At 40.6% G+C, this 25845-nt stretch overlaps 1 protein-coding gene across 3 annotated transcripts in view; it reads left to right on the top strand.

The window, feature by feature from the left end:
- The window catches only part of TMEM117 (transmembrane protein 117), a 230536-nt gene that overhangs the window by 184848 nt on the left and 19843 nt on the right, over positions 1-25845 (top strand). For all 3 annotated transcript variants that reach the window (XM_065664945.1, XM_065664953.1, XM_065664948.1), the window contains one exon: positions 2823-2982. In XM_065664945.1, the coding sequence (XP_065521017.1) occupies positions 2823-2982 (160 nt within the window). The remainder of the gene's footprint in view (positions 1-2822; positions 2983-25845) is intronic.

Here is a 25845-nt window from a genome sequence, read left to right as displayed (position 1 = left end):
CTTTTTTCAATTATTATTACTTCTATTTTTCAAAAGACAACCTTGTGTCTTGAAAAGTATGAGGTAGGTTGTAAAATGTGTGTTATTGTAGCTGAATAGGGCATATAATCATTGAATACACTAAGCTAGAATTAGAAGTGAAATATAAAAGTGAATTTCCTCTGAAGCAGAGAAGGAAGTTGTGTTTCTTAATGTCTGGTACAGAGAAGAGTCAATCCTCGCTTGCTTTACCCCTCATAGGCCTTCTGTAAGCAGATGGACAGGTCCTGCCAGCAATGCTGGGAACAGTTTGATAGCATTGCTTTTTCTCAGTCATCTGCATTTGCAGAATAAAGGGCAAAGTACACTGGACTAAATATTGCAGGGTAGTTCACACTGGTTCATCTGATACAATTATGCCAAGTTAAATGAAATACTCAGCTTCTCTTAATCCCCAAGACACTGGGGCGATGCTGCACTTTCACAAGAAGTGAACTGAACTCTCACCCAAACTCAGTTTATAACTCCAAAAGAATGTATTGAATTTCTTGCTGTGTTCCAGTGTTATAGGTCAAAAATACAACTGAGTGCTAATTACGCTGCTTAATGCAACCATTTCAAAAGTCTATTTCTAACTTATTTTATTGGTTTCACATTTTCTTATTCCATTAGCAGCCAATTTTCTTCTCTTTTCCCTCCCTATTTGACATTTCAGAATGAATAACAAAGCAGTTTTTTAAGTGCATATGAATTTCCTCAAGGAAATCAGGGCTTGAACACACACACTGGTCTTTGCATGCATGCCAATGAAACATGCATAAAAATATGTTTGCCTTTGCTTGCATACATGCCAAAGCCTGACATTCCGTGCTTTGTGCTCCTTCTCCAAAAGACGAATGCATAATTCAAGAGGACTGAAGAAGAATAGTGTTGAGCATAACTTCTGGGTACATAGTTCCCATGGCAAACTACATAGACTTGGATTATGGTTCTAAACTAACCATGCACTAGGAGATATGGGTTCCTCAGAAAGAGGATGAGGAAAACCAGTGTGCCCAGCAGCCAGGGCACTCTGCACTGGCTGGCAGACAAGCACTGAGGACTGTTCTTTCTGGAGAACCTCTTAGCTGAAGGGAGAACATTTACTTCCATGTGCATTTCAGATATGAAGGTGAAATAGGTGAAAAAAAGCCACCCATAAGGGTCTCAAGAGACTATATGCAAGAGAAAAACACTGTAATGAATTGCTTTTCTGAAGTGAACCATTCTGGGTACGTGCCAAAGTGGAGCTTGTAGAAAAGCCAGTCAGGTTTAAGTACTGACAGGTGAAATGGTAGCTAAGCAAATGTTTTGGGGATAAGCAGGCTTGAATATTGCTTAGGTCTAATTAAGTCTAATGTGCTCATTTGGGTTTTTTTCTTGCCCAGATGCTGGTAATACACTCAAGGGATACTGTTATGGTGCCAACCACGGTGTTGAGTATAACTGAATTTATTTATTAAGAATAAAAATAAATGTTCAAAGGTAAAAGTGGTAGCAGTCGTGTCATTTTGTGTCTCATTATATTGTGAAAAAGCACAGCCCATCATGCAACAGAAGAATAATGTTTTGGAGTCCAAATGTGTATACTACTGCTTATGTGCATATTTATTTTCCCTTCCTACACAGACACAGCCAAGGCTGATGTACAGAAAGAACTATGTATAGACTGGTATCCTGTGACTACTGGTGTACCAATTTTTCTTTTACTCTGTTGAGTATTTGTCCTGTTTGGAAGTGTCATGGGAAATAGACTTCATGTTGTTTTACAGCCTTCGGTAGCTGAAGAAAATGAGACTTTATTGCTGTAGAAAAAAACCTCTACCCTGCCACAATTATTTAGCTGCGTGTGTGCATTCAGATGTTGATATGCCCCTATTATAGCACAGACTTACTGACAGCTGTGGCTACTGGCAGAAGCCTTGCTCCCCCTCAAATTACCGGCTAAATTTGCCTGCTTCCTCAGTACCAGGAATTCAATCAGTCATTGCTGCCAACTCTGAAGGATATCACCAAAGTGCTGCTGGAAATGATGCAGAGCTATTTTGGGGGGATAACTTAGGAAGATATTTTCTTAAATGCCATATTGCAAAACTGTATGAATTAACCAAATGTGTCTTCTGGAATTCTCATAGCATTCATATGGAGGCTTTATTACTTTTGTAATTCACTCTTCGCAGACTTCTTATAAATGCCATAAGATATGTTTAAAACTTGTGCAAAGGACATCTTAGGAGACATGAAGCAAAATCTTTCTACAACCCCCAGAATTTACTAAAGATTAATTTAGTGCAATGAACATTTATTTCATACAGACATGTTTCTATATAAAAATTCGACTTCACGGTTGGTCTCCTATAGCTCCTACAGCTGAAAAAAGACCTTTCAAAGGTTCTAATGTCTTTGGTGCTTTAGAAAATGTTCTCTCAAATTGTTCATTTGAATCTGTCCTAGATCATACAGTCCTTGGTGCATTATTATAGTTTACTTCTTCCTTCTTTTACTTAATTAGTTTGCATCTTCCGTGAAAAATATGGAATAAAGAACAAGAATGATACATTCCAGCCTGATTTTGCAGAATGCTTAATACTAGCTCCTAAATTTCTTTTTACTAAGGATACAGATGACTGCTTTCCTATTTTGAATTAAATGATTTATTTGCACACTTAATTGTCTTCAATCTCTTTTCATCAGCAGAAAAGTGTTGCTAAAGCACTAGTTGACCGTTAGAAGACAGATAAAATAGAATGATGCATCTTCATTACTATCATATTCTCTCTGAACTATTTTTTTTTCCCTTACAGGACGGTTCTATTTACTCTGACCTCTGTAGTTGTGCTTGTCATCACTACTGACTGGATCAGCTGGGACAAGCTTAATCGTGGATTTTTGCCCAGTGATGAAGTCTCAAGAGCCTTCTTGGCTTCTTTCATCTTGGTGTTTGACCTTCTTATTGTCATGCAGGTACACTCTTCTAATCTTTCATTCAAGCTGCTGAGGCTGCCTAGTCACTCTATTTCCTCTAGAGCAAATGGTGTTTAGCTAATGCAACATAAAGGTAAATAAATGTTTGGTTTGCAATGGCTATTAGTATTAACCATTATAAACCATTTTCAGTGTCCCTACAAAAAAAGCCACTGTCCTTTTATTGCAAAAAAGAAAAAAATCCTGATTTGTCTTCTTAGATTAGCAGGTAAGCACTGCATGACTTTCCAAATTAGAATGTGTTTTCTGAAAAAATTACCTCAGAAAAAGAGATGGAAGCTAGTTGTTCTGTCAATTCAAAGTTTCTTGTAGGAAAATGAGAGAAATTTGGCCAAACAAGAAGGAAAGACTTCCATATTTCAAGCATTTATAATATTAGGCATATACACAGTACCACGTCTTAACAGATGTAAATAAGTATTTGCTACTAAGATTCTACCTTCCACTTTCAAATGAAGATTTCTTTACTTTGATGACAGGTCCATGTACTGTAATGTCTTCTGCCAGTGAGGTTAACAGGGGAGATGATTCCCTGTAGTCTGCCTGATGTCTTCTTTGAATCTAGCTGTTAGTAAAGAAATCTGGGTCACAAGTAGGTGGCCAAAAACTCTCTTCATGTGATGTTGCATTCTACCTTTTGCACTTTTCTGTGGTCTGAGCCTTGTGTGGACAACTCACCCAATACTCTGTGAAAAATTAAGTCATTTGGGCTGAGGCCATTGAAAGGAGCATCGAAGGCTGGAGTGACTTTTGCTATTCCTAGACATGTGCAGACTGTTGAATGGAAGTTTAGCAAAGAATTTGATGAGAACTTTAGCTCCAATGTATTACTAACTCCACTAGCAAAGATTGTTTCTGAGGCACTTAGTTCTCTTTAATGAGATATCTATTGCTTGGGTGATTATCATAGAGGTGACACTGGTGCACTCAGAATTCATCACTGCTGAACTAGGTCATTAAAGCTGCATAAGGCCTGATCTTCAGTTTTGTTTTCCAATGTCCACCACTGGTCAGTGCTCACGGAGGTTCACGGTTAGAACAAGGATAAGAAAGGGAATACTTTTTCCTAGTAAGATTTCTGAGGCTTTTTTTTTCCTCTCCCTTTGTACTTCATATTTTATTTACAGTTTTGAAGAGATTCAAGAGAATGTATAATAAATGATTGTACTTCAGAGGGCTGTAATGAAAGCATGAATGAAAATACATGATGTATTAAGCTATATTGAATTTGATATTGTATGCAGGGTAGAGAAACACAGTTGTCTTCATACCAAATAATAATTAAAACATCCTTTTGACCTTGAAAAATGAAGTTCCAGTACTTTGACCTTGGAGTTGCTGAATTTGAATATAGGGAAGAATTTAATGTGAAAAAGCCTGTCCCAAATACTGCTTCATATTTTTAAAACACAAAGCAAGACCCTCATTTTAATTGCATTTTTGACTGCGCTTTATGTGATGGAGTTACTTAAAGGTATTTATTTGGACTGTGCAATGAAGTTGGCAGTTTTTCTTTACAGTGTAGTTCTAGCATTATTGCATTGCTACTGCCATAAAGTCAGCTTGAGACAGCAAAGTATAAATCACAAGTGAAGACCATTGGAATCACGATCCATGCTATAGAATTACCCATCTGTAGAAATTCTTTCCAAGAGTGTTATCTGTTTCACAGATTTTTTTTCTAACTTAAGCTTTAGCAACAAAATAGTAAAAATTAGCAAAAAGAACTCAAAATAAACCCAGACCACTTAGTATTAAGCCATTTCTGTTTGAGGCTGATGTTGACTAAACACAGTTGAAATCTCATTTGATTTTTGAGTACAAGCATTTTCTGTCCCTCTGAATGGTTGACTTAATACTGTAAATGTTACTGTGTTTAGCAACAAGTGAAAACCAATTGAGTTTGGATATCCATTCCCAGTGCTGTGAAAAATAATCACGTAATCGTAAAGGTCATCTTTGCCTTTTTACTCTTCTTATAATTTAGCTCTATGTAGGGCATAAGAAAGAAGTAAAGGTCCAAGCAGTCTCTGCCCTGAAGAGCTACCTTTTTTCAACTAAGCATAACCCAAGCAGACATGGAGAACACTGACAGCTAAACCTTATACAGGCAGTTAGACATGAGTGATACTTAAGGGTATGTGAAGTTTTTACCTTTGGTTCCATCCTGCAACAAACTCTGTCTGCTTCTAGTTGCAAAGGCTTTCCAGTCCGAGCAATTCACTGAGTATTCAGGGGATGGGTCAGGGAGCCATACACAGATAAGACAGAGTAGAAGACAGAGACATGTGGCTAAAATGTAGATGTGAAAGTTATGACCACAAAAAATATTAAGACAACCCAAAACAAACAGATCATGGAAAAGACTGTAGGACTACAACAGGACATCATGGATAGTGTGACTGGCTTCTGATTCAGGCTGTGTTCTTACTTAGACCAACCTCGCTGTGATGCATTGCTTCATATCTGACATCCACAGAGCAAAGGGATCCTGAGTGCCTGTTTTAGATGGCTACTGTGTATACATCTCCACCTGATTTTAATAGCTGTATCTCTATAGTCAGTAGAGAGATCAGTGTGTAGTTGGGGTGCTTTTAAACATCTACAGGAGAATGAGAAACAACAGGCCCTGGAGTTGCTACACTGAGAGTGTACTTATTCTCTACACTGAGAATAAGCAGACCTAACAGGATGGGCTGAGGGGAGCCACCCCTTAAGCTAGATGCAGAAAAAGGGTTATGAGGGTGGTTTCTCTTGAGTCAAGAGCTGCAGCTCTGCAAGAATCCCTCTCAGCTATTTCCACAGCTGGTAAAAAGTCCCAAAGTAGCACTTCTCTGCCAGTGTTTTATCATAGAGACTCTTCAGAGCATGTTTGACTTCTGCAGGCAGGATGATGTCTCCTCTGCTGCTTGGCCATAGTTTGAAAGGAATTTAAGTTCCAGCAGGTCTAGGACAGCATATCAAGGATAACACCCATTTTAAGCCTTTTGAGAGGCAGCAGAGAGGTCTCTATTCCAGTCCTGGTTGTCAGAACATTTTATCCAATGTTAAACAGAAACACTGGGGATTTTTAAGTATAGAGATTGCATATTTTTCTCTCTGTAAAACTGAAACTGCAGTCCAATGTATCAGTCCAATGCATCTGGTGAGCACCAGTTCATTTTAAAGGACAGGTGCTTGCTTAAGGTAAGAAAGTAAAATCCCTACAAGTTTGTTGTTTTTCCACAGTATGGAAGTGATTTAGTAATTTTTACAATGTGTTTAATTATGCCCTGATAATTGAGGTGGCAAGATGCCAGCACATGTATATTTCTGGCACCCAGAGCAATCACATGCGCATCATTATATTATTAGCCTTCATTTCAGACTGAGTGCAAGACCACACATATTAATGCTGGATATGTAGTAATGATGTTATCATGTAATAGACCTTTTTACTGTTTTAGTGAAAAATTCACATATTTAGCTCTCTCAAAGATGTAATGAAAAAGTTGACGGCCTGTTAATTAAAGGAGTAAATATGACAAATGAAGTTATAATCCCACATTCTGGATGTCTCTGTTTGAACAAGTAGACAGAAACTCATGCATTAGCCTATATACTGCTTTTTCTTCTTTTTTTTTTCTGGTGTCATGTTCTTAGTGGCTTTGCTAATGGGTAGGGGCCTGCTGTGGCTGGATTATTAAACCTCATGTGTCCAGGGCAGATTAATTATTTTATGTCTGCAGTGTCTTTTGTGAGCATTTATAGGTTTCTGCAGGCTTCTAAAAGACTGTGGACTATTTCAGCATGACGGTGGAGTTACACGCTGTAGCTACATGGCTGAGCACTTCGCAAGTCCCGTGGCATCACCTCTTGCAAATCTTATGACTTGCTGCAACTTTTTATCTGACAGAACAATCAGACACAGTATCTGAGTGATTTAAAAGCTACCTGAAAATACCGTTTTATTCCAAAAGGAGAATTTATTCTTGAATAAACTGAAGAAACTTTGTAGCGGCTGAGTGGAATAAACAGAAGCCAGACAGCACTTAGGTCTAAGATTCTTTGAGAAACCTCTTGTATGTGAATCTTTATCCAAGCTATCAAAATAATGCCATTAATATCATTAACATAATATATTGTAAATAAGGAGAACAGAATTTTGCCCATCTGGGTAAGTTGAAAGAAATGAAGGTCAAAGAGAGTTAGATAATTAAGAACATTCCATATGACTAGTGCTGGATCTCTGCTAATGTAAGAATTAGGATATCAGCAGATTATTTTTATTAATAATAATTTTTCAAATATTTTTTCATGATATTTTTGTGTTTAAATTAACATGTAACTGTACATGAATGTTTGCTGCTGCAGTTAAAAGTCTGAATATTTAGTGAATGGCCTATCACTTCCTTCTAAGAGAATCAGAAGGTTAGCAAATTGAAGAAAGCCTATATTTAGGCTCTTCTGTATTTTTGCTTCTATTTCTTTCCATTTCCCTGAAAAAAATTAAGATATTAAGCTAATTTGTAATGTTAATTGTGTTTGATGCATGTCGTTGTTAAGCAGTAACACACTACTGTCATCAGCAAAATGGAACAGACTCTGGTCTTATGTTAACAAATACATAAAGCGGGGACAGTTCTATTTGTCTTTAGTTTTACACCAATGGAGAAGCTGTTTTGATTAAAATCTAGTATGATGTCTGAGCCCATTAAAAAACAACATCCATAACATCAAGTTCATAGTAGAAGGTATAATTTGTTTGAATAGTTAAACAATAAGAGTCAAAATACAGTCTTGTCCACACAAAGTAGGCAAAGACTTGATGTTTAGAAGGTTGGGGGTTTTTTAGATCTGTTTAACTTCACAAACATAATGTATTGTAAGTTTTAACTGGATTTACACTCTCTAATTTGATAGAATGAATTTAAATTTATACAAATTAGAGGAAAATCTTGGTATATACTTTAACCAGAAAATATAGGTATAGTAGTTTTCCTTTGAAACAGATAAGCAAGAAATTGGTTGTGTTCATAGGCAAAGCAGGATATACAAAATAATTTGTTACTCCTGTCAGAGTACATCCTCTCAGCTGTGCATTTGATTCAAGAGTGGGGTTTTCTATTTGTTTGTTTCCTAACAAAACAACAAAAAGTACCAATGTATAGTTTGTTCCCAAGGAAGTTACAAACTTTGCATGAAAATGTCCATCTAAAAACCTCCCATTCAGCACAATAATTTCTGAAGAAACAAGTACCTGAATGTCAGGGTACTTTCATTCATACCTTTGCTGGGTTTTATAACATTTGAAAACACAATCATAAAATACAAGCCAAAACCAGAGAAACATCTGTGTTAGTGATGTTAGCAAACAACTTTTGCATCATCTCTGACATTCAGGATTTGTGCATGTGAGGAGTTACTATGTTTTTTTATTCATGTATTGTTTGCCCTTCCAAGTTGGGAACCTAGCCATAGGGTTAGGTGACCAGTGGCAGGTTTGTCAGAGGAGTCAGGATAGATGGGAATTCACGATTAGTTAAAACTGACAGCAGATTCAGCTCCATTACTGGTACCCCCAGCCATTACCGTATGGCAAGCTTTTACAGGGAGGAGCTATACACCCTGGACTACTTTTTTCATGTATTATGAGGAGTGTTTCATTCCGCTCAGAGTGCATTGCTCTTCACTAGCAGATTTTAGACATGCCTGTCAAACAGCATTACAAAAATGGATAAGCATTTTGAGCACACGCTTGTACTCAACTAATTGTGCAATGTTTGCCGGAGAACCCTACTGTGAGGGCTGGCTCTGCGGTATTGTACTTCCCAAGGCCTGCAGGTCTGTGAAGGAGAAGGGACAAGTTCAAGTGAGGTAACCTTGGGAGAAACCTTTCTGTGGCAAGTAACAGATTTTCCATCCTGCAAGCACAATTACTTCCCATGTAAGAAAGACTTTCTCCTCTTCCTCTGTCCTTTCTACATGCTTATCCTTCTATGGACCATGAAAACGCTGTTGATTAGCACTGATGTAAAACTTTCAAAAATAATCCTGAAAAATAAAAGTGAATTAGAAGGACCAGAAGGGAACAATTACTGATATACGGCTTCACTTTATTCATACTTCTAGCAAATTCAAGTGACTGACCTGAGTACGTTCCTAAACACCATTTAACCAACAAAATTATATTGTTTCTTATGCCATTATTTGCACCATGGCATTTCTTTCTAGTGGGTCAGACGCAGGTCTTTCTTGCCTGTCCTAGAATTGTTCCCTTTCTTGGATCTGCCTCCATAGCTGCTACTTGTAGATTTCTATCTACATTGAACTTCTCAATCCCCAAATGCTTTGTTTTATTTCGGTGAGAGGAACTGGTTTCAGGGGCATTAAGTCTTTCTCCTTTCTATTTTGAACACAGAACAGGAGCTCTCCTGAGCTCTGCTTTCTTCCATACCATCAGACATCTGTTTTTTGTTAGCTTTCCTGTATGTTCTCTCTGTGACTGGTATCAAGGGAGTAGGTTATTTCTTGGCTATTGTGTACTTAGAGGCACAAGTTAGTGTGGTCCCAGAGCATTTTACAGCTCAGGAACAAGCAGCTAGAAATAAAGTCAGTGTCCCATAGAGTGAAATGTCCCTGTCTGTCTGCTGGCATGGAAATAAGGCTCCAAGGAACCCAACACATGGGCCTTCCACACCTCCTTCACATTATGGACCAGGCAAAGAATGGAAATGTGCTATACATATAGGTCAGAGAATAAAATTATATATTTGAAATCCTCTGGTTTTGTTTTGAAGGGAAACACCTTTTAAGTTTGATGGAAGCATATGTAGTGTTTATGTAGAAGGGTATTGTTGGGGGTAAAAGTGCAGCATTATTATGTGTATTTAAAACCTAGATGTTTCTGTTGGAGTATTTTCAAGATCCAACAGGATGTATGATTTTTCTTTAAATCCCTGAAACATTCCTTCACCCCCTTGCTAGAACCCACTATAAAGTACAGGTTTTTTTTTTTTCAAGTCATTCAGTTACTTTGGCCTGAGAAAATGATAAGCAAAATCATTTCCCCTTGAGAAAAGGGGAATGTATTTTGTCCCTCATTGCACATTACACAGCCTACCTTTTTAATGAGCTTTCTGGTCTATATTGCAGTGTTTTCATTCTGTGCTTGTCTAGTTTGATAACTGGCACCATTATATTAGGCTGCAGATTTTGTCAAACAAGACGTGTGAAGTACAGTATTTCTAAGTGCATTTCACCATTTACACTGGTTGCGGGTGGTTCAGTCTTACTTGGGTGCATTAATTTTCTCTCAGGCATTATAGATTCAACTCCAGAGTTTGCTTCAGCTGCTGTAACTTGATGTATTTGTGCTGACCTGACTCCTATTGTGCCAATTTATACTGGCTGAGAGCTTGGCCCTTTTTTTTTAGCTCTGTGACTCAGTTCCTCATTTGCTGAAAACGAACAGCTGTAGTTCTTTTCTTTTGCTAAGTTCTGTGATTGTCTGCTTAGCCCCTAAGGTGCTCAGGGAAGGATGCTGTCTGACTTGGTACAACTTCTAGCATAATCAGGCACCAGTCCCAGCTGGAGCCTCTCAGCTCTGAGATGACTACACACAAAATGATTTAGCTGAAGAAGTTTCTCGTTTGTCACAGTCATTCCCTTTTATCCTGACAATGGGTACGTGCCATACTGTAGCACTGAGGCCGTCCTTATGCAGTGCAGATATTTGCCTGACATAAGGAAGCAGTTCTCCAAAAGCAGACCTAGGATTTTTACATTACTGCTCCTTGAAACCACCACATCCAGTTAAAATTCACAGAAGCCATGGAATTGTAGGAGCAAGAAAAGCTAGAAATGGTTTGCAAGTCTTTCACAGAACTATTTTCATCTTTAGTTGCAAGGAGAGTCTTTTCACAAATTCTGCTATAATCAGTGTGTGACAGGCTTTTTTGTTGATGTGTGGTTAATGAGTGTTGCATTACGATTATAATGCAGTGATATATGTTGATAGTAACGGTGACATTCAGATAATTTCAGCTCTCCACAGCAGCGCTCTGGAATAGATTATTTGATTGTAGAAATCTGCTTTGTAATGAGCGTTGTCACACAGATTTTCATCTAAAAAATGAAAAATCTGAAATGAGACTGAACTGGTTCAGCTGTATTCTAAGTGATAGAATTGCATGCAATTTGTAAATGCAGCCATGTGAGGTAAAAAAAGAAATGTAAACCTCAGTTTGCCATCACTAGACAGAGTGTTTCCTTAAGTGTTTTATGCCTATCCATATCTGACTTTTAGCTACATACCATAGTGAATTTACAGGACATAGTGACAGGTTGTACCTGGGCATACAGATCCACCGGGCAACAATACCAGTTGAAGTAAGGAGAAGGAGCAAAAACAACTTGGTTGCTCTTAATTAAGAGGGGAACAGAAACAAGAATATGCTGATATTGGTGCTCCAGCTATTATTTCTGCAAAGCTGATTGAACGGCAGTTGTTTATACTTCCTTAGAAAGTTTGAAGACTGTTATATGAGACATTAACAAAAAGACATGATTATTTTTATTGCCTTTGAGTTCTTCTTACATGCTATCACAGAATCACAGAATTACAGAATCCCAAGGGTTGGAAGGGACCTAAAAAGATCATCTAGTCCAACCCCCCTGCAAGAGCAGGGTAACCTACAGTACATCACACAGGAACTTGTCCAGGCGGGCCTTGAATATCTCCAGTGTAGGAGACTCCACAACCCCCCTGGGCAACCTGTTCCAGTGCTCTGTCACTCTTACAGTAAAGAAGTTCTTCCTGATGTTAACGTGGAACTTCCTATGTTCCAGTTTACACCCATTGCCCCTTGTCCTATCACTGGATATCACTGAAAAAAGCCTAGCTCCATCATCCTGACACCTACCCTTTACATATTTGTAAACATTGATGAGGTCACCCCTCAGTCTCCTCTTTTGCAAGCTAAAGAGACCCAGCTCCCTCAGCCTCTCCTCATAAGGGAGATGTTCCACCCCCTTAATCATCTTTGTGGCTCTGCGCTGGACTCCTTCAAGCAATTCCCTGTCCTTCTTGAACAGAGGGGCCCAGAACTGGACGCAATATTCCAAATGCGGCCTCACCAAGGCTGAGTAGAGGGGGAGGAGAACCTCTCTTGACCTACTAACCACTCCCTTTCTAATGCACCCTAAGATGCCATTTGCCTTCTTGGCCACAAGAGCACATTGCTGGCTCATGGTCATCCTCCTATCCACCAGGACCCCCAGGTCCCTTTCCCGTTCACTACTTTCCAGCAGGTCAACCCCCAACCTGTACTGGTACATGGGGTTGTTCTTCCCCAGATGCAAGACTCTACACTTGCCCTTGTTAAATTTCATCAAGTTTCTCCCCGCCCAACTCTCCAGCCTGTCCAGGTCTCGCTGAATGGCAGCACAGTCCTCTGGTGTGTCAGCCACTCCTCCCAGCTTTGTGTCATCAGCAAACTTGCTGAGGGTGCACTCAGTTCCCTCATCCAGGTCATTGATGAAAATATTAAACAGCACCGGTCCCAGCACCGACCCCTGAGGAACTCCACTAGTCACAGACCTCCAGCTAGAAAGCTGCTGCTTTTCTTTGTATAACAAAAAGGACATATGTAGTTAGTCTTGAGCTACTGAGTAGATGAGATATTTTTGCATCTGTTGGAATCGGACTTTACTGAACCCACCAATAAGTAATTCATTCTCATATGTATAGAGGAGGGAAAGTATTCCCTACTGCTTTTAGTAATTTGAAATTATTGTTGCAATGGTTTCTGATTTTGAACTAACATTTAATTACTCAGCTGTGGTTGTAAGTGTTGTGTAAATGTGGCCTTAAGTCAACCAGGCTTCTAGTCTCCTACAGGACAGAACCTAAAATCTGGAATCTGACAATGTTTGCCTGCCTGTCCTGTAATGCTCATTAGGGAGAAAAAACTCCCCAGCATAACACTAACCAGATCTGACAGACAGATTGGAGACCGGCACTGCATGACACAGTGTGAATCTGTTTCCCACTGAAGCAGTGAAGCAACTAAATCAACATGCGTATAGAGTCTCCCAAATAGTCTCAGTAGTGCGCTGCAGCTGACTTTGGACTGGTCCCCAAATAATTAACCTCTTCTCTATCTCTTCTTGGTACCTAGGTAGTATTTGCAATATAATTTTTCAGTAAGATTCCTCAGAGCCCTGCATGAGCCAACGGGTACTGTAGGTGCATGAACGCATTGTTGAAATGGTATGAACAGAGATGAAAAATGATGTTAATCAAACTGGGATCGAGCTGTATTTTTCACCTCCCTCCCCCAACACTTGTTCAATTGCTACAGCAGCCAGCAATGCTGAGCTTGTTTTAATACCTCTGGTGCCAGAACGACACAGCCTCAGGTAGTATATGATGAGTACAGCTGGCTCTTTATGCCTTCATCTCCAGCTTCGTTAGCAGGGAGGGCAGCTGGAAGCACAGAGGGTACTATCCATTATCAGCCAATATGAGGAGGAGCTGTCAGGGCCTCTGAACTTAGTTACACCTGGCACTGAATCTGTTTCTCTCTGGGTGAAGATAGGTGAGTTAAAGAGCCACATTCAGGACCAACTCTGAGTAAGTCAGTCTGTGTTCTAAGGCAGCAAGTTGCTGGGGGTGGTTTGAAGCACTCATGAGGGCTATACAGGAGAGAAGGATCCGGACCCACAACTGCAGCTCAAATCAGCCCTTTGCAAGCAGTTCACTGTCTCTGAAGAAAGACCATGATGGTAGCCAGCTGGTCCTGCCATGCAGGATAGCATGGCAACAGGGAGAAGGACTTAAAAGTGGCATTATCACTGGCAACCCTCTCCACCTATCCAGCAACACTGTATGTCAGTGTGCATCAGTGGCACAAGAGGTAGGCACAGAGCAAAGGCAGATGCTGGTGCTGGAGCCCCATTCCCGGGATTAACTACTCGTATGGCTTCAGTGACCCAAGCCTGGCAGAGCTGGTTTTCTTCTGCAGCCAGCCAAATTTGGCTCACGCCTTCAGGAAGCCTTTATTCTGTCCTGGCCAACTGTTTTCATCTTGTCTTCAACAATCACAGAAGCCTGTGGAGCACTGTGTTTCTCAGTGCATTTATGGCTTGCACCCCTTCCAGCATTTACGTTATACAGTAATTCAGAAGACAGCATTGCAGCCTTTCTGGCTGGTACAGGTCATTTTGGGCTGTGAATTTACTTCATCTTTCAGGGGAGACATTCTAGCTCTTCCTTTCGTAGACAACCAACTTTGATTCCATTCTCCATCAGTGTTCAGTGAGCTCTGCTATGATGTTGTTTCCCACATCAGGTACCACACAAAGAATTAAATGATGGAAATTTGTGGCTAATCCATTTTATCACCTGGAGGTGAAAATGACAAAACAGTGTACATCTCCTTCTAATGTATCTTGCTATGGATTTAAGTATATAATCCTATAATCCCTCTTGGATGGCATTTTGCTTTTAGCTTTTCTCAGGTGGTGTTTGGGCTTTAATATGTACAATGTACAGCACACATTAGGTTTATAATGAAATTTCATGCACTTCAGAACTGTGTGCCCGAAGTGGAGAAGCAAACAACCCTCAACAGCAGCAGTGATCCCATGTACAGCACACAATCTGCTTGGGAGTAGGTGGCAGAAAAGGAGCAATTAAGTGATCTGCTTTGTCAGGCAGCCAGACTTAGAGGAAACCAAAGGGTCTCTAGTCCCATCTCCAGCCTGCAAGTGTACTTTTTGATGGCACTCATTCAGCCTGGTTTCTGTAGACTGTGTGTCAGAGAAGGCTGCTCACGCTGTCCAGACTGTGCCCCACAGCACTTCTGAAGGCATCCTGCTTGGTGCTGCACCAGCAACTGTGGCTGCCACCTCCTTGGCTGCAAGTTGGTACTTTTGTCCTGACCTGAAGTTGCGAAGCAATAGCTACATCTTCTGAATGAATGCTAAATATCCCTAGAGATGTTTTGGGCATCTGGGCCAAACAATTACTGCACTACTCTAAATTATACAAACTCCTACTATTCCTCAAGGTCAGGCTGCAAAGATTTGCATATCTGGACAGAGTGTTCCAAATACAGAGGGTGAGAGGAAGAAAAGCATCACACAATATCAGAATCTAATCACATCTAATATCAGAAATGAGCTGATGATGATTTAAGCAACACAAATACAGTTAGACATAAGAAATGGTATTAAAAATAAGACAACACTACTGAGGCTGCAGAGTCATGTTTTCAGAAGTTTGGAGATGCCAGAATTAAGGTCAGCAGAATAATCTTTTCACCCCTATTGTGTGTATGCATTATGATACAGTCTTTAATTCTCTATTCACATCCCATTTTTCCACAGGACCTGTCTCATTTGCTGCAGTGGATGAATGGTGTTCAATTAATGAGAAGCTATTCAATATTTTGGTTTACCCTTTCTGTGCAGTGTGTGGCCCCAGGTCTTTCTTACTGCACATTACTGAAACCTTGATATGAAGATGAAATCACTCATTTCCTCATGAGCTTTTTGTGTGACACTCATCGCTGTGCTTCCTAAGGGCTTTTCAAGCATTAATGTATTTATCTGCACAATAGCCTTCATAATAGGAATATTATTGTCCCTTATTGTCCACATTATACTGAGGCACAAAGAAATTAAAGTCAAAGGGTCCCTAATTTGAGATGTCTGAGAATATTATTATGAAAATTTATATTATTACCCATCTTTGCTGAGCGGTTACCTAATTGGGGGAGGAGGGTCTAGCATATTATTTCATTAGGAGCAGACAGAGCTACATATTTACTTGATGTAATCTTACATGTTATTAATCTTACATATTATTACACCGACAGCCTTATTTCCCTTGTAGAATTCAAGAGGCTGTAAAATCAGTTTCTTTGCTTGTTTTGAGTGATGGATATAACTCTATCATATATTTAGCTCCATAAAAAATACTGGTTACTTTTTACTGTGATCTTAAAGGAGCACAGGAGAGTCCTGTCTAGGTAGTTCTATGCACTACAGGGGTCTTGTTTTCCCTGCGGATATTTTGCCAGCTCTTCCTCTTCTGCCCAGTGGAGATATATTCAGGTCCATCTCTCATTAATTAACAATTAATCAAACAATTTGTAACTGCTTGGGGTTAGTTTAGGTTTAGCACCTCACAGATATGTAGCAGAGTTGGCCAAATGATCATACCATGCATACTCACATGGTAAAGATAACTGTAGCGTGACATCTCCCAGTTCATGACTCTTACCCTTGAAATGTCTAAAGAGTTCCCTTAATGAAGCACTTTCTGTGTGCATATATCCTTTAGTTTTTACAAAAAGATAGCAATTTCAAAATCAAAGGTCTGCCGTATGAATCTAACGTGCTTTATCAGAGTACTGAAAAAGTTAACTCCCCTGCATGGATGTTTGGCATGTGTGCTACCTGCTAATAGCAATGTGGTTTTTTCCTCCTGGTAAGCCACTTTAGAAGGAAGAGGGGACAAGTACTTTGCCTCTGGGCTTTGCATCTGCTTCTTAACAGTAGAGAGTGGTGATAATTGGAGTCATGGTGACCAGTCCAAACTCCAGAGCCAAACAGGCACTGACAATTTCATAAAATCATAGAATAGAAAGGACCTTAAGATCACCAAGTTACAAACCCCTTGTCACAGGGAGGGACACCTCACACTAGACCATGTAGCCCAAGACTCCATCCACCCCAGGCTTGAGCACCACCAAGGATGGAACATTCACAGCTTTCTTGGGCACGTTCCAGTGCCTCACCACCCTTACAGTAAAGAATTTCTTCCTTAGATCTAACCTGAACTTCCCCTGTTTTAGTTTGAACCCATTACCCCTTGTCTTATCGCTACAGTCCCTGATGAAGAGTCCCTCTCCAGCATCCTTGTAGGGCCCCTTCAGGTACTGGAAGGCTGCGATGAGGTCTTCACGCAGCCTTCTCTTCTCCAGGCTGAACAGCCCCAACTTCCTCAGCCTGTCTTCATACGGGAGATGCTCCAGCCCCTGATCATCCTCGTGGCCCTCCTCTGAACCTGCTCCAACAGCTCAATGTCCTTCTTCTGTTGAGGACATTGGAACTGTTGTTAGCAACATCCCTGTATTCTTCCCAGGCCACCTGTCCTTGCTTCCACCTTCCATAAGCTTCCTTTTTTCTTCAAAGTTTTCTCAGCTGCTCCTTATCAATCCATGGAGGTCTCCTTCTATTTGGGACACATCACTCCTGAGCTTGCAGTAGGTGATCCTTGAATATCAACCAACAGTCTTGGGCCCCCCTGCCCTCCAGGGCTATATCCCATGGAACCTTACTAAGCAGGCTCCTGAAGAGGCCAAAGTCTGCTCTCTTGAAGTCCAGGGCAGTGAGCTTGCTGCATGCTCTTCTCACTGTCCTGGGGATCTCAAATTCGACCATCTCGTGATTGCTGCATCCAAGGCTGCCCTGGAGCGTCACATTTCCAACCAGCCCTTCCCTGTTGGTGAGCACAAGGTCAAGCGTTGCACCTCTCCTTGTCGGCTCCTCTATTACTGGCAGAAGGAAGTTGTCTTCCACACAATCGAGGAACCTCCTGGATTGCTTGTGCTGGGTTGTACCATCGCTCCAACAGATGTCAGGGTGGTTGAAGTCCCCCATGAGGACAAGCGCCTCCATTCTGGGTTCTCCTCATCCCTGGTTCTGTGACATACCCCATTACTTTCATCCACTTTCAATTTTTATTCTTTGAGTCTCTCATTTTAGTTTCCACATCCAGTGAATCCTAATAGTCCACTCTGAGACCGCTGCCCAAATCAAAATCTCTCCTTTTCTCCCTTCCTTTTCTCCCCAGGTCAGTCCCTTCTCCTTATCCAGACAGTGCCAACCTCCTGTTCCCTTCCCCACCATCCTTTCTAACATTCGACCCTCTTGCCCTGATTCAAGTCTCTCCCCTCCCACTCCTTTTGTGTAGCCTATTATGATTTTCTTATCAGTCCTTTCTCTCTCTGCTCTGATTCCCCTTCACAGCATGGCCCAGGTGGACACAGACTTCTTTTAACTATGTGGCTGCACATGGCTATGCCAAGCCTTCTGCTCAGCCTCTTAGAGAGGGGTTTTGGGGAGGGAGGAAGACAGGGTTTTGGCCCCTGCACCCCTCCTAGACTCAGACCCAAAGCCAGGAGCTCTCCTGCCCCATCTCCCTCAGCACAAAGTGCCTGGCTTCATCTACATGCAGAATACTTAGGATCAGTAATTACAGGAAAACTGGCTCTCCATCCCTTGGCTGCTGTGTGGGGACAGCTCAGTCCCTGTTTGAGAGCAGCTCAGAGCCAGCAGCAGCAGTGGGGATGGGAGGCAAAAGCAGAATGCAGTGTGCTCTGCCTCTCTGCTGAGAGTGGCAGTTTCATAGTGTGATAAGCTCTAGGAGCAGGCTGAGTGATGCACAGTTTGTGAAGACCCTGATTTCTGAACCTTTAGCTAAATTCTTGCAAGTATGAAAATTATTGACTTTTCAAAGGTACCTTAAACTCCTTCAGTTTGGGGGAGATATTCACAGGGAACCAAAAGGCATATCTCCTACACAAAGTTATTCCCTTGCCAAACCGTACGTTTCTACTTCAAAGCATGAGACATGTCTCAAAGCAAACCAGCTTATTTTCTCTTTGGTCTCACTCTCAGAAGTGTTCGAATGGTGCTAGTTGAAAATGTCAAAACCTTAAAACAGAAACATGGAGCCAAACAGAAAAAAAACAACAGCCTGAGGCAGACACATGGCAAGGGCTGTGTTCAACCCAGGCAGATAAATTTGGAAAAGTTATAAGCAGATGAAATCAGTATAATCAGTACACCAGCACACTTGAATAGTAAGCAGTAGTGTTGATTTCTGTCTGTTCTATACAGCACCTGCCATGGTGGTAACTGGGTGCCTTTGTGGTATGGGTTGCATGAATTCCTCTAGTGCCTCTTCAACAGCAAAACTTCCCAGAAAACTCTGTTCTCATAGTGCAAAGAGTTTGTTGTATTTTTGTTTTGCACTTATAAAAACTACACCTGAGGACTGAGAAGGGCCAAAATCACCAGGGTTTTTCCCCCAGAGTTTTCTCGCTCTGTTGCTCTGTGTTTTGGAGGGGTCTGGATAGGAAAACAGCCTCTGCCCCCCTCTCCTGCTGAATTTCAGATGAACGGAGGTGAGGCTCTTCCCAGCTCTACAAGACTGTTCTCAGGCATACTGGCTCCGTGTTTAGCCTTCACCCACACAGTGGCTCCAACTTGATACGATGGTATTAATTTGCAGGCAAAATGCCTAGTTCATCCTGATGATGTTCAGTGTCTCAGCAGAGACGTTAGCTACTTCCATGTAATCATTTCTCAGCCTTTTTTTCATATTCATTTTTATAGCAATACTGCTCTTGTTTTTCCTTTACATAGCTTGCAAGTTGTAAGTATAAGCAACTTCGAACACTGAAAAGATCTGAAAAATAAAGTTTCTATTCCCCATATAGAGCTCATTAATAAATTTCTACAGTGTGTCCCAGTGCAAATATACACAATGATGATGTTTCTTCTACAGAGAATGTGTCAGTGAGTATTGCTGAAGGGACTACCTGTCAGGACAATATTATCCATCAAATGCAATTATTTACTTTATCAGTTCCCAGTGTTCTTAGTTTATAAGACACAGATTGCTATTGAAAATACAGAAAAGTAGCAAGTGTCTTAAAAGTCAATAGTTAACCTACAGATTCCCTTTGGGATGGCATAAACATTTATGTATAGGACTTTCAGGTTGTATAAGAAAATTAAATAAAATTATCAACATATTTTATGGTGAAATTGTAGATTTTATAACATTAAAGTCAGAATGAGAAACTCAGTTCCTTCTCATTAGTTTTCTCAGTTTTCCTTAGTATCTAGTTCTAAAAGGTAACACATTCTGGTAGAAATCCTTGTGCAGAACCATACTTATAAAAAGAGAAATCAAGAGATCAGGTACGTGGTAATTGACTTCATGTCACAGAAATCAGTGAAAACTTTTGTTGTCGTTTTCAAGCCTTGAATAACTGTTTTCTGTCAAAGAAACTGTGTCATGAGGCTTTGCTTTTTAAAAAAAAAAATATTTTTTTAATTAAAATTAGGATTTCCATTATCTATCAAGAATTCGTATAAAACAAGTCATTGGAATAAAGTATGTACTGGAACTGTATGTTTATCAAGAAGGAAGTAGTGCTGCTGCTTCTTAAATTGTTGCTACAAAATATACAGAAGTGAAAAGAGTGATACTATCCTTTTATTTTGACTCAGCATTTAGAGCAAGATGTTTGACAGCTGACTGTAGGAAAGCTGAGAGAAGTTAGGAAATGCAGACAAAATGAGAGGGGGAAAAGTCAAGAACATTTTAGGAAGGAGCAGTTAATTCCTACCTATTTAATGATCTTGTTATTTTTTCTTTCTTATGAAAGGTTTGGTCATTTAATTGTTAAGGATTAGTCAATATTTTGATCAACCTTGATACTGATCAAGATTACGAGAAGATAGGGGAACGTTACAATGAGCCTTGTGTTCTCAAGCCTCAGGGGTCCCCCGTGCTGTGTCACTGTAGGAGCTTCTAATCCTCCACAATGCTCACCTGAGCCATAAATAAAAAAAGAAGTCTATTCTGGTCAGTGGTTTTTAGTAGCCCAGATCAGAGGAATCTGTCTTTTGTGACTATCTGTGATTTGCAGTGAAAAGACTATGAGATTGAGCTCTCAGATCCTTTCAGCATCTGCAAGGCCTAGCAGGGTCGCTGCCAAAGTACATTAACAAATGTTATTTTAGTAATAACTCAGCTTTTGAATTTTAGCTTCTAGAAGCCATTTAAATTGTTTTTAAGCCAGACTAGAGCATTTGGCCAACCTCTGCTGTCAGGCATGCTGATGCAGACCAATATCCCAGTAGTCTTTAATTCCTAAATAGCACATTGCCGTAATAATAACCTGCGGTGTGGTTCTAAATTGCTTTTCTGAATTATACCTCTTCACCTTTGATTATAGATTCTTTGAAATTGCAGTAATACTTGTTATAATCTGGTTTGCTCATATTTCTTTCATACTTGGATGCTTTACAGCCATGCTTTGTATATGCAAGCTGGATAAGCCCTGGTAAGAATGTATTGAGTCTGAGGAGGCATGAAAGCAGTAAGTCTCTGTTTTCTTTTAAAAACATGGTAGCAAGCATATTGCTTTCTGGGCTCTAAGTGGATTTACATATTTAACAGCAGAAGTGCCTGTCCAATAGTCATCACATGGAAGGCTGCACTGCTACAGACCAGCACACCCCTAAATGTATTTTGTAGTGCATTCTCACATACCTAAACTGCTGCATTTAAGTGTGCAGGTTTTATCTATTCATTATTTTGGTAAATGTAGAGTGCTCAGGACCCTCCAATGTATAATTATATGTTTGACTGAGCACAGCAACTTCACTAGCAGACATTTGTTCAGTAGACATGCTAGGAAAATTATAACTGATGCCTTTTTTATCACTGAATGAAAAAAGATAAAAGTGCTGCTATAGACTGGAAGTTGAAATAAATTATGTAAAATACATAATTCGCATAATGACTGTCCCTTTATAAATGTTCGTATTAAGTAACCATATCATTTGGGATAATTCCTCCTTGAGGAATGCTGTGAAAGAACAGCTCATTCATTATCTTGACTTGGTGAATTGCTCTAAACCAGCTTCTCTGATGAGAAAATTGATTTAGCATTTATTTAAACAATTGAAAATAATGCTTGAATTCTATATTTTCCTGTCCAGAGCATTTCAGTAACTCTGCATGATATAGCTTTGACTAATTAAACTGAAACTCCCCCCAAAACCCATGCATCTAACTCTCCTTTACATGCGTATGCACATTCAGAAACATGCTTTAAAACTCTGCCTGATCTATTAATCAGACCAAAAGAGTAATCATTCAGATGCTGTACTGTAGCTCCCTTGATTCATTGATGTCAATAATTAAAAGTTTTGGAGTTATACTTGTAAGATTCAAAGCCACGCATCTATCTACAGGCAGGATAGAGCTTCTGCTGACTGCCCTCATAAGAGCATCTCTGATAGTGGGCAACACGTCATTTCACAGAATCACAGAATCACAGAATCCCAAGGGTTGGAAGGGACCTAAAAAGATCATCTAGTCCAACCCCCCTGCAAGAGCAGGGTAACCTACAGTACATCACACAGGAACTTGTCCAGGCGGGCCTTGAATATCTCCAGTGTAGGAGACTCCACAACCCCCCTGGGCAACCTGTTCCAGTGCTCTGTCACTCTTACAGTAAAGAAGTTCTTCCTGATGTTAACGTGGAACTTCCTATGCTCCAGTTTACACCCATTGCCCCTTGTCCTATCACTGGATATCACTGAAAAAAGCCTAGCTCCATCATCCTGACACCTACCCTTTACATATTTGTAAACATTGATGAGGTCACCCCTCAGTCTCCTCTTTTGCAAGCTAAAGAGACCCAGCTCCCTCAGCCTCTCCTCATAAGGGAGATGTTCCACTCCCTTAATCATCTTTGTGGCTCTGCGCTGGACTCCTTCAAGCAATTCCCTGTCCTTCTTGAATTGAGGGGCCCAGAACTGGACACAATATTCCAGATGCGGCCTCACCAAGGCTGAGTAGAGGGGGAGGAGAACCTCTCTTGACCTACTAACCACTCCCTTTCTAATGCACCCTAAGATGCCATTTGCCTTCTTGGCCACAAGAGCACATTGCTGGCTCATGGTCATCCTCCTATCCACCAGGACCCCCAGGTCCCTTTCCCCTTCACTACTTTCCAGCAGGTCAACCCCCAACCTGTACTGGTACATGGGGTTGTTCTTCCCCAGATGCAAGACTCTACACTTGCCCTTGTTAAATTTCATCCAGTTTCTCCCCGCCCAACTCTCCAGCCTGTCCAGGTCTCGCTGAATGGCAGCACAGTCCTCTGGTGTGTCAGCCACTCCTCCCAGTTTTGTGTCATCAGCAAACTTGCTGAGGGTGCACTCAGTTCCCTCATCCAGGTCATTGATGAAAATATTAAACAGCACCGGTCCCAGCACCGACCCCTGAGGAACTCCACTAGTCACAGACCTCCAGCTAGATTCTGCGCCATTGACCACAACTCTCTGCCTTCTTCCTTTCAACCAGTTCTCGATCCACCTCACTACTTGATCGTCAAGCCCACACTTCCTTAGGTTATCTATGAGGATGCTGTGGGAGACAGTATCAAATGCCTTACTGAAATCAAGAAAAACTACATCTACCGCTCTACCATCATCCCTCCACCTAGTCACTTCCTCATAGAAGGCTATAAGGTTGGTCATACATGACTTCCCCCTCATAAAACCATGTTGGCTGTTCTTAATGACCCCCTCATCCTTGATATGCCTAGTGATGGAGTCAAGAATAAGTTGTTCCATCACCTTTCCAGGGATGGAGGTAAGGCTGACCGGTCTATAATTACCCGGGTCCTCCTTCTTGCCCTTCTTATAGATTGGTGTGACCTTTGCCATCCGCCAATCCTCAGGCACCTCGCCCATTTCCCACGACTTACCAAAGATGATGGAAAGTGGCCTAGCAATGACCTCCGCCAGCTCCCTCAGCACCCGTGGGTGCATTCCATCCGGACCCATCGATTTACAGATGTCCAGTTTGCATAGCTGATCCCTAACCCAATCCTCATCTACCAAAGCAAACTCCTCCTTTGTCCTGACTCCTTCTGGGGCTATAGAAATCCGGGGCCCTCGGGGAGAGTCTGCAGGAGTAAAGACAGAGGCCCCAATTTGTCAAGAAAGTTCTTAAAAGCAAAAATATGAACTACTGAATTAAATCTACCACTTGTAGATGAGAGAAAGTTATGGAAGAAAATTACAGTAAGGGGAAAAGCACATATGTACTGTTGTTAGTGGCAAAGTTTACAGAAGTGTGAGGTTGTGTGGGTAGGTAAAAGAGAGCCAAATTTCTGAAACAGAAAACAGGAGAAGAGACCATCATCCCCTCCAGTAAAAGGAGCTTCTGGGGCACTTAAAATTGACCCCAAAGAAAATTCACTGTGGAAGGAAATTAGCAAGTTGTCTTCCAACAGTAGCATTGGTAGTGAGGGGGAAAAGGGATTTCTTGCAGATCAGAAGTAAAGACTGAATAGAAGAGTTGCAGGAGAACATTCTTCAGAAGGATCTGTTAGTCTGGATAAGCTTCTGCCAAGTGCTGTATATACAATTTCTTATCTACACTGAATTTCCAAACCTTTTGAGGTTGTCCACCCTGTCTCATCTGTCATTTCTTTTAAAACTGTAATTCAGCCTTTCCTTGTGATCAGCATAGTTACTATATTTAGATTCAAATCGCACTTGGAGAACACTTTAATTCATTGCACACCACCAGCCTCTGATTTTGTCTTTGAGATTCAGAAAGACACCTTGACAACATTTTCTCTGCTCCCAAGGATTTTGATGGGAACAGTTTTGAAATTCAAACCAAACTGTTGTGTTTGTCAAGACCAGGGTGAGTTTGTGCAATTAGAACTTGGTTCGCTGTGTTTTTGACAAGTTCTCCCAGGAGATTTCTAAACATTGAAAACCTTTTAGGATGAAGCTCATGTTTTCTGCATGTGCCTGGCAAAGGTAGATATATTGCTCTAGTATAAAAAGCTGAAATTGCATTTTTCCTCTCACAGTCAGGAAGTAAGCTTGTACTGGGGTCAGAGAGGAGGCTGTAGAGAAGAGTTATCTTCCCTAATTTTTATTCACGTTGGAGGCTATACTTCGGGGTTTATGATTTTGTTCATTCTTTAAGGCATGTGATTTACGTATGCATAACATAGGGAGAGTACTGGCAGCATTTTCTTTCCCCAAGGGATAAGAAAATGAATGGATTTTTAGAGAAGGGAGGGCAGACGGGAAGAGGAGATCTTAAGTAAATAATTTCTGCAACTATTAAGTGACATACACTCTCTGTAATAAGAGAATATTTCGTGTCACTGAACTACAGTGAATGGCTAATGTAATTCTGTGGTCTGTATGGAAAATACAGTACAATAATCCAAGCAGCACACTAGCTTTATGTTGCCTCTTGTTATTACTGAAAATAATAAAAGTAGTAGACCTGTATTTACACAGGAAGACTATTGTTTTCTTATTTTTCTCAAAGTCCCTGTAGTCAAATAATGTACAATACAAGAAAATAAATGTATCTTATGACAAAGATCATACAGGGATTCTTAGTAACTGAATTTTCCTATAATTTTGTATCTGTGTGTTGTTGATTATGGGTATGCTTGGTGTCTGATTCAATTGGTTTGTAATTAAAGAATGTCTTGTTTTAGAAACTGGGATTCTATTTAATAGAATAACCCAGTTAGAATTTAATACACTTAACTAAAACACACCACTGCATATCATCTTGAGGCCTTGATCCGGTGCTCTGGGCGGGGGGGAGGGGGGGTGGTGGCAGAAGAGGGAGCACCTTTGAGTTTATACTTTGAGTTTATATCTTTTTCCTTATTTAAATGGTCGGTGAAGACCTTGTTGCTGTTGAGCATCTTAGCCTCTGAGGGGACACTGTAAGTCAGAAAACCTTCTGGACAAACAGCTGAGGACTCTGAGCTGGCAGGTTTAGTTCTGTGGTCAGTGTCCTGGATCTGTTGTTAATGAATTTGGCAGTCTGTATCTCATGCACTGGACTGAGTCTGTATTTCACGCCAGCAGAGTTAAGGCTCTTTCCTTTAGTTTTCATGGATATATACTTTCCAGGAACTTTTCCAGTCCCTTTCAATCAGAAAAGTCAACAATTGCATTAAAATTTGTTGAAATGGGAAATGGTTA

This window comes from Lathamus discolor, chromosome 1 (assembly GCF_037157495.1).
Source record: "Lathamus discolor isolate bLatDis1 chromosome 1, bLatDis1.hap1, whole genome shotgun sequence".
In the NCBI taxonomy this organism is placed as follows: Eukaryota; Metazoa; Chordata; class Aves; order Psittaciformes; family Psittacidae; genus Lathamus; species Lathamus discolor.
This window is presented reverse-complemented; position numbering and strand designations above follow the sequence as displayed.